This window comes from Cupressus sempervirens, chromosome 2 (assembly GCF_028749045.1).
Source record: "Cupressus sempervirens isolate cs-2001-9-10 chromosome 2, ASM2874904v1, whole genome shotgun sequence".
In the NCBI taxonomy this organism is placed as follows: domain Eukaryota; kingdom Viridiplantae; phylum Streptophyta; class Pinopsida; order Cupressales; family Cupressaceae; genus Cupressus; species Cupressus sempervirens.
Window position 1 is genome coordinate 521,820,688 of NC_143119.1, and position 9,526 is coordinate 521,830,213.

Below are 9,526 nucleotides of genomic sequence, written 5' to 3' on the forward strand. Positions count from 1 at the left end.
TGGGAAAGAATGGATCGAGAAGCTCAATGTAGACGGAATGGCTCTAATTGACCAAATTGGCAATGCGATCATCCGATTAGAAACGGAGAAAGATAACATTATGACCAATAGTAATATCTTAGCTGGAGAAGAGGCGAAAGGTGTTGAGTGCGTCTCTCTTTTAAAAATGGTCATTCAAATGAAAGCCAAGGACGCAGTTGAAGTAAAGATTTTGAAGAAAGGAAATGAGCCCCTGAATGAATGGCTCCAAAGCATGCAATTCAAGCTAGAGATGATTCGAGAAGCTGAAAAAGGTCTCAGAGGAACATTGGATAAAGCCAGCAAAGCCCAGGAAAGATCATTTCAGCTCATGGGAAAAATGCACACCAAATCACAAACAAGTGGGCAAGGGAAATCCCTCATTAACATAGAAGTAATGAAAAACAACTTTTCTATGTATTTGAGCAACCTGTCCAGGATGACTTCAAGCAGCCAAAACAGAGTATCAGAATTACAAACACTTGGCGGGTGTGTGTACGTGGCTGCTGAAGAAGCGACAAATCTGCAGAATGAGGTAAAGGAGTTAGCTCAAGAACATGCAAGATGGCTCCTGGGATTCACTAATGTACACGTACCTAGCCATGATGAATTAATTCCAATCATGGCGGCTACTAAAGCATATAGGGCGAAAACTGAAAAGGGAAAGAAGTCCAAATGATTCAAGATTCCCCTCTTTCTGTTTTTCGTTATTTAACTTTGTAATTATGTCAAAATGATAACATTGGCATCTTTGCCATCTGTCATCTGGAGGAGATGAATTGATTAAAATTCTTTTGTAACGGTCATCTCTCTCATCCTATTTTAGCTCAAGAACATGCAAGATGGCTCCTATTGAACCAAGAGCCTTTGATGAGGAGGTAAAATAGGAGCTACATGAGGTGATGGAATTGGGGCGGATTGTGGAGATGGAGGTAGAGTGGCAGAGGAGGGTGAAATTGGAGCAGTAGCTCCATCCTTCGGCTCTTCGGCTCCTTTTTCCTCTGCTTCAGTTTGAGCTCCGATGACTGGTAGCGATCCACCTTGGCAAGTTGGAGTTCTTTGAATATTCTTCTCCGGGGGTTGATCGCCTCCTCTTGTAGACTGAGCTGGTCCTTGAACCGCTGTAGTTGTGGCACTTGGAGTAGCACTCTGTGATGAAGTAGGGGTAGCTGCAGCTGGAGAAGCTTGAGTAGCTTTACTTCTGCTCCGACCCTTCTTAGCTGTCCATTCGACCCATTTTTCGGTTCTTTTGATGATTCTTGCCATCATAACATCAAAATCTTCTTCAATGTTGACATATGGCTCGGAACTGATTGGTGTATCTCTCAACTTAGTCAAATATGTATTGCTATACATTTTTCGACCGTCATCTTCTATTCCTTCCACGTCCAAATTGATGCCATACATCTTCACTTGGTCCACCGTGAATCTGGCAAATGTACAATCACGACTTTCCAACTCATTCTTGCAGTCCGCCTAGTAATCCTCCATGGTGATTACATGTTTGATCACGCTCCCAATTTGAAGCACATCTCGGGCATACCCCTTTGGATCGAACATAGGCCTTACAACGTCATACTCCTCCAATTTATACTTACTCTCAAATACTTTGAGAATATTATTTGCATCTATTCTGGCCTCGCAGCTGTAAGCTCTGACCTTAATGGGGAATTCATATCCCTTCTTTTGTAGACTGGCGCTCAACACGTTCACCTGAATAGCTTGTATCACGATCTCCACAAGCACGATCATATCATCTAGGTATCTGGGCAGCTTCATAGGGAAGCCATCAAAAGTTGCAAGACGAAGATAAGAAAAGGATGAGAATTGTATGAAATAGCAGCCAAATTGGCTGATGGCCGCCATCGCTTCTGAGCTGAATCTCCGTTCTGGGCATCCTTGAAGTTCTCTGCAAATTCTCATAGTGAAAGCATCATTAACTCTGACAAAGTCCGCATAACTGTTCTGTAACTGTAAGCATGGGTAAAACTCATAACTTTTAACATCATCAGGAATCTCTTCAACTCTAGGGAGTTCCGGCCATAATTGGTGGGAAGCCAACATGTATATTAGGAAAGAAGACATGTAAAAAGAATTGTAAAACTTAGTTGTAGCAAGAGCTCTAGCAAGATGCTCACTGACCTCATGCGCCCAATCTATACACTGCGTATCCGAGCAGATAACTTGCACTAAAAAGAAAAGTTGTTCTACAAAATTAAAGGCTTCTACCTCACCTTTGAGTCGATGCAACAGAACTAGGATGTCTACAATCTCTGGCTTGAGGTCAGTACCGAAAAGGGTTTTAGGAACCTTACTCTTTGCTCCCCTTGGTTTTTGGAACCAAGAACTCATGATCTCCCTCCTGCAGACCATCTTCTTCAGAGAGGATTTTGACATGGCCCCTCCCATTGTTAAGTCAGAAAATTCTTCTCTCTTGGGAATTCGCAAACAATTCACGACTGCTTGCCTGTCAATTGAAATCAAAACTGATTGATCGGGCAAGAGAATCTGCTTTGTGTCTGGGTTGTAATGGTTGATGCACTCTAGAATCAACTCCGGGGCTTGTACTGCTACAGGGAATCCGGCTGCTTCCACTAATCCGCTTCCTTTAAGTTTCTCTGTGATAGGATGAACGGGCTCTGTTCTCAATCTCCTTTGAAAGTCCTGCATGTCGTAGAAACAGAGTGAAGTATCCGTGATGGTCGACCACGTAGACTTAATTTCGCCCAATCCATCGAAACCCACAAATCTTACTGCCATTTTGCTTGATGCGTGGTAACAGATATCAACAGTTGAAAATGATATAAGAAGCACACTCAGCAGTTTGAAAATTATTGCAAACACTATTCAATCAAAATAGTATCACAGTAAAGCGGGAGTTTGAAAGTCTGTTACATTGCTCTTTATAGAAAACCCTAGATTTGCCCGTTAAATTTCATAAATCGTGCCACACGAGCGAATTTAAGGTTGAATCTGTTGGATCAGTGAAGGTAAAAATTCTAACGGACTTATCTTTGTCTTTTCACTACTCCTGTTGGCTTCAACGGTAACTTTCATTAATTACAGCCTTACCTCTCGTTTTAACCCTTTTGCGGAAAAATGGAAACGGAGTACTCCCTAGGGCAAAATCTGCATGATCTAATTCTGCTTGAGATAACTCGGCGAATTCGACTGATCTACTCTCAATTCATTCCCAAAAACAATCCGCGATCAATCCACATACTCACCATGCTTACAGTTACGATTTCTCACCCAATGCGGAAAATCGCCTATGAGGGTAGAAAACCCGCAATGGAGAAGCTGATTTCCGATTTTTTGCCAATGCCTTTCCTTTGCTCACCTTACCTTAGTTGCTTTATTTATATCCTTTCGGAAAGTCCCAAAGTGACTTCGCTGTGGAAAAGGTGGGACCCATCATGTCGATTTCCCTTCTTGTGAAAGCCTTTGTGGAGAATTGACTTCTGACTTCAAAACCCGCCGCAGAGAGTTCTCTCCTTGTTTTTCGTCGATCATCCTTCTGATTGTTTCATTGAATTCTGATCGATCCAGGTGATGAGATCATGATGATGTATGACGGATGTTTCAAAAAAAAAAAACACAAATTACTTCGCACTGATTAAGTTTTTGACTGCATATACAAGGCCTTGCGAAAAATAACCTTCGGGGTGCGAAATCCGCCAAGGAGAAGGTGATACTTGATTTTTCGCCAATCCAACTTTCTTTGTCCAGATTGGAATAGACTGCAAGTAGATCATATGAAATAGCACAGTCCAAGAGTCTTCATCGGGTAAGGATCTAAACTACCCACACGACTCATGATAATCAAAGAAAACCCACTCGGCTATGCATCGCGAGGGAGAAGGCCAAAGGTAAAAACCTGATGAAGAAAATCATCATCTAAGAGAGTAAAGACTTATTGACCTGACTGAATAAAAAAAGCCACAAGGTACTCCACTTTGTAAAATTGGTACAAGGTGAAAAAGTGGAGCAACAACTGGCTCTGACTGGGGACTTGGGTAGAACTATACCTAAGCTAAGGACCTAGGATCTCTGGTTTCGCAAAAGGATAGGAATAAAAGGTGGCAACACAACAAAACCGAAACAAGACAATCAACAAGGAAAAGGAAACTGAAAGGCAAAGGCTAAGTAAGAAACACACAAAACACTAACCTACTACAGCACAGCATAGGGGTTACCTATTTTCAATTGGTAACTTGGTAGAGCTTAAGATCCTAACCATTATAAGTCAGGGGTAGTACTTCGCCATCCTCATACGCCAATTTGAAAGAATTATTTTCAAATGCCTATTGAATTCTGAAAGGACCCTTCCACAGGGTGACAAACTTCTTATGCATTCCTTTTGGAGCCCTTCTTTTATCCCAAAGCAACATCGTGTCCCCTACCATAAACTTTCGAGGCCTTGTCCTTTTATCAAAAAGTTCTTTCACTTGCATTTGGTGGTGTGTGATGTGATCAACCATTTCCATTCTCTCTTCTTCCAGTTTACTCAGATACAGGATCCTCTTTTCCAGACCGTCTTTATAAGTATCATCTTCGATTATTATTTTGAGTTTACTTGTAGCTAATTCCAAAGGTAAAGGCAGATTGGCCTCAGTCCCGTAAACCAACTCAAATGGGGATACGTCAATTGCCCTCTTAAGTGTCACCCTATCTGCCCAGAGTGCCTCATGAATCTTCTTGTGCCAGACTTTTTGATTATCTGAGACTAGCTTCTTGACAATGTTGATTAAGTTCTTATTGCTAGACTCCGCTTGACCATTTCCTTGAGGGAAATAATCAGATGATGGCTAACTGTAATCCCATACTCAAAACAAAAGTTAGTGATTTCCACTGATGAAAAATAGGATGCGTTATCCATCACTAACTTAATGGGAATTCCAAACCTGACTAGAATGTTCTCCTTTATGAATTCGCACACCACTTCTGCGGTAGTCTTCTTCGTTGCTTTAGCTTCTACCCATTTGGTGAAGTAGTCCATAGCAGTGATTATATATTGATGACCGACGCTAGATACAGGGGTGATCGGACCAATGAAATCAAGACCCCATTGTTGAAAAGGGCCTTCAATAACAATGGGTCTCAGTGGCAAGGCGGCTAACTGAGGATGTCTAGAGAACAATTTACACTTTTCACATCTTGCTACCCAGGCATATGCATCTTTGAACATCCCAGGCCAGTAATAGCATTGTCTCAATATCTTGAAGGCCATGACTGAAGAAGAGAAGTGTCCTCCACAAGCTTCATCATGAAACGTCTTCAACAGCTTCTCTTGCTGTGGCTTGTCTACACATCTCAGGAATGTACCATCAATAGCCCTTTTGAAAAGCTTACCATCCCAAATCACATATTTGGCAGCTCTCAATCTAAGGTCTCTTCTTTGCTTTACATTTAGACCTTCCGGACATTCACCATATGTTAGAAAGTAAGAAATATTCTCAAACCAAGAGTCGTACAAACCTACTGCGAGCACCAAATGCTTCCCATTTGGTTCTTCAGGTTCTCCAGTGGTCTTGTTCTCTGCAATTGCTCTACATAGAGCATTCCCTCTTATTAGCTTAGTAGGTTTAATCTCGATATCATATTCTTGTATCTTTGCCACCCATGCTCCTCTTGCATTACAATCTATATCTTGTTGCGCCAACAGGCTCTTCACAGCTACATCTGGGACATGGACTATTGAATGTGAATGCAAAATATAGAAACAAAATTTTTTAAGAGCTTTTACCACTGCAAAAGTGTGCTTTTCAATCTGCGAATACTTTAGTTCGTGACTCTTTAAGGGTATGCTCATGAAAGCAATGGGAGCTTGGATTCCTTCGTTGTTCTCCTACACGAGGATAGCTAACAATGTATGTTCTGACGCATAACAATAAATAATGAAGTCCTGTTTATAATTAGGATGGCATAACACTGGAGCATTAGCAATTGCAGTTTTAATATCTTGAAAAGCTCGTTTCCCCGCCTCATTCCATTTGAAATTCAAATTCCCTTTCATCATATCCACTATATGTTTAGTGGTCTTCACAAAATCAAGAACAAACCTCCTGAGGAAATTCACTTGTCCGAAGAAAGACTTAACCCCTGTTTTATTTACGAGCAAACTTAATCTCTAGATGGCCTCTATTCTGCCAGGATCAATTCTAATGCCTTCCTGGGACACATAATGTCCGAGGAGTTTTCCTTCAGTCACACAAAAAATTGACTTCTTTGGGATGAGGGAAATACCATGTTCTCTACATCTCTGTAACACTTTTCTTAAATCCTCCATATGATCTTTCCTTTTCTTTGAGAACGCAGTAAGGTCATCTAGGTATATGACTATAATCCTGTCTTTCATATCAGCAAAGGTCTTACTCATACACCTTTGGAATGTGGCTCCAACGTTAATCAATCTGAAAGGTATCCTATGATAAGCGAATGTACCCCAAGGGGTAGTGAACGTTGTCTTGTGTTGATCTTTTCCTTCCACTTCAACTTGGTTATAACCTGAAAAGCCATCGAGCATGGACATCATCTCCGATCCAGCGACGGTTTGTAACAAATGGTCCATATTCGGAAGGGAAAAGTTATCTTTGAGAGATGCTTGATTCAAGTTTCGAAAATCAACACAAATCCTTATCTCTCCGTTCTTCTTCCTAACGGGCACAATATTGGCAATCCAGGTGGAATGATGAATGGGATAAATGATCCTTGCTTTTAACATTTTGTCCACTTCTCAGAAGATGGCATCTGCGACTTTCAGATTATAGTTTCTCTATTTTTGCTGAAAGGGTACTACACCTGGTTTGAGGGGAATTTGATGTTTCACCTCTCCTCCCCTGTAGCTCTTCAGGTCTTCATAGCTCCAAGAGAAGATGTCTTTATATTCTTCGAATAACTCCTTTGCAACCTCAATTTTTTCAAGAGTACAACATTTGCCAATATTAATTATTTTAGGATTATCAACATCTCCAATGTTAACTCCTTCATATTCGCTTGAGGTAGAGCCTTTCTCTATTCTTTTCTGTTTAATATAAGCATCATATCTGTTGAATAGCTTTTCCAAGGTTACAAAATATGGGGGAATAATGTTTCCTTTCAACTGAATTTTGTCATTTTTGCTCTGTTCGCCGTTTCCACTGGACTCGGATTCAGAACTAGACTGGTCGTTCTCCAGGAATAGTTGCAAACTCTTATCATCATTGAATACTTGCCAAGATTCTGAATTATCTGGGACATCAGATCGATATATAATTTCAATCTGGTATTTCTTATCTTTGAAATTTGGATGAGGCAACAACAAGGATGCATAAACTACAAGTGAGTCAGGCTTTGTGTTCATCTCTCTTGGCATAGCTTTAATAGAGAAAGCGTCCAGACCTTCTATCTCGTCCCAACCCTATTTCTGTAATTCTTCAACTTATGATTCTTCACTGAATATTGTCCCTTGACCTGCCTTACTATCAACTCAGTATCACCTTGAGCCTTTAGGATTTTTATTCCCCTTTCTTTTGCAGTAGCTATCCCTAATATCAAAGCTTCGTATTTCGCTGTATTATTGGTGTTCCCAAATTCTAGTTTGAAGGCTAAGGGCTCGGTTTCTCCTTCTGGGGATATCAATACTACACCACCTCCAAAACCTGAGGAAACACAACTCCCGTCAAATTCAAGTGTCCAAATGCTAGAAACATCTTTCTTTTCATCGGGGACCTTCTCATCCAGACTTTCATTCATTTGTTTACATGAATCTTCCTCGGTAAACAACATATAATTTTCGAACTCCATTTCTTGATATAGAATTTGGGCCTTGGGGTCATCCGACTTTAAGACTGTAAATTTCGCTTTTTCCTCGGGTTCCAACTTGACCTTCTTATTACCAATGGGTATCACAGCTTGAGACCAGTCTAGCTTGATTTCTCCTCCTAAGTCTCGACAGAAACTTCTACTCAAAAGGAGCCCATAACTTGCTGGAATATCAGCTACCAGGATAGTTAACAATAATTTCTTTTTTGGGTGTGCAGCTAGAGCTACTTGTGCATCTTTGATTTGTCCAAGCAAAGGGACTTGGTTAGAATCCATTGAGTAACATCTTCCGTGCACCTTAGTAAGGTTAAGATCTAAGGCTTTGGCTACAGAATAAGGCATGACATTATATGAGGCACCTGAATCTATTATGCAATTACTGAGCTTACACCCATTAATATACAAGGAAACGTAAAAAGGCTCAGGCTTTTGCCCAGGTGAAGTTGCCAAAATTATTGGGTCTTTCTGATCAAATATACCAGATGTTAAGGTTTCCTCCCCTTCAACCACTACATTATAATTTGCATCCATTGAATTTCCTTTGCAACGGTCTATTAACTTCTTAAGCTCAATAGGATGTGTCCTTAAATAATCAATGGCAGAAATTTGAATCTTTGATTCTTCACAGAAACAGATAAAATCAAAAGATGATTCAAACTTACCCACATGTGAAGCAGGTACCTCATCGCTAGCAGGTGCATTACTTGTTGACGGTCCAGAGCTGCTTCTTTGAGCATGACTTGAAGACGGACTCTTCTGTTTCTGTCCTCGAGTGAGCACTGTGTAGGAAGTCCCATCAATGGTTGTGTAACATTCTCCCTTGGTTTCAGAATCTGATTCATATTCCAAGAATAAATTTCCAGAGTTGCCATTGTCATAGGAATCAATTTCTGAAACATTAGTTGCGTTACTTAGCTCACTGGTAGACAGTAATTGCATCATGCGGGCTGTTTTCGAGAAACTTTCACTATCATGATTCGTGGTTAGATGAAAGACGCACATATTTCCCTTCTTTGGTGCCGCTTCGATTTGCAACCTAGGTTGCGGTCCCGTAAGTTGTGGAAACTTACTCTCATTGTTTCTCCCAAGTGCATTCTGGTAACCCCGCTGGTGAGGATTGTTCAATGTTGGCAATTGTTTCTTTATAGCCACCAACTCATTTGACAATTTTTGTATCATCTCTTCAGATGATGTAGAGTTTCTTGAACTTCCCTTAGCATGAAGTTCACGTTTCCACTTTCCCGCAGAAATTAAATCATCTTCACATTCAATAGCTTTCTTTTGTGCATCAACTAAATCAGTGGGTCTTGCTCTTCTTAGATCATAATTAATATCAGGAGGCATTGCACTTATGAAGAAAGTTTTTAAATTACCTACAGTTGGTCTGGCAGTAGTTGGGATCCTGCTAACGATTTTATTAAAGCTTGCAGCAAAGTCTCTCATACTCATAGTCGGTTGTTTCTTGATAGATGTAAGCTGTTTCAACAGGGCATGTTCATCTTCCACAGTCTTAAACCTATCTTCAAATGCAGTTCTCAATGTGTCCCAATCAGTAATCGAACCATCAACTAGGTGATAAAACCAATCCGTAGCACTATTAGTGAGAGTTTCTACGAATAATCTTACAGCTACATCTTCATGCCCAATACCAAGGATGTGGGTAGCTGCAAAGAAAGCTTTAATATGTTCATCAGTAGTAACCTTC

General features: G+C 40.6%; 1 protein-coding gene across 1 annotated transcript; it reads right to left on the reverse strand.

Annotated features, from left to right (window-relative positions):
- Positions 1–4,322: 4,322 nt before the first annotated feature.
- Positions 4,323–7,372, reverse strand: LOC149573247 (uncharacterized). Its single transcript, XM_089815931.1, has 4 exons — positions 7,001–7,372; positions 5,371–5,866; positions 4,958–5,322; positions 4,323–4,748 (listed from the first exon to the last, which is right to left on the reverse strand). The coding sequence occupies exons 1-4, from the start codon at positions 7,370–7,372 to the stop codon at positions 4,323–4,325; spliced, it is 1,659 nt and encodes a 552-aa protein (XP_089672057.1).
- Positions 7,373–9,526: the final 2,154 nt, after the last annotated feature.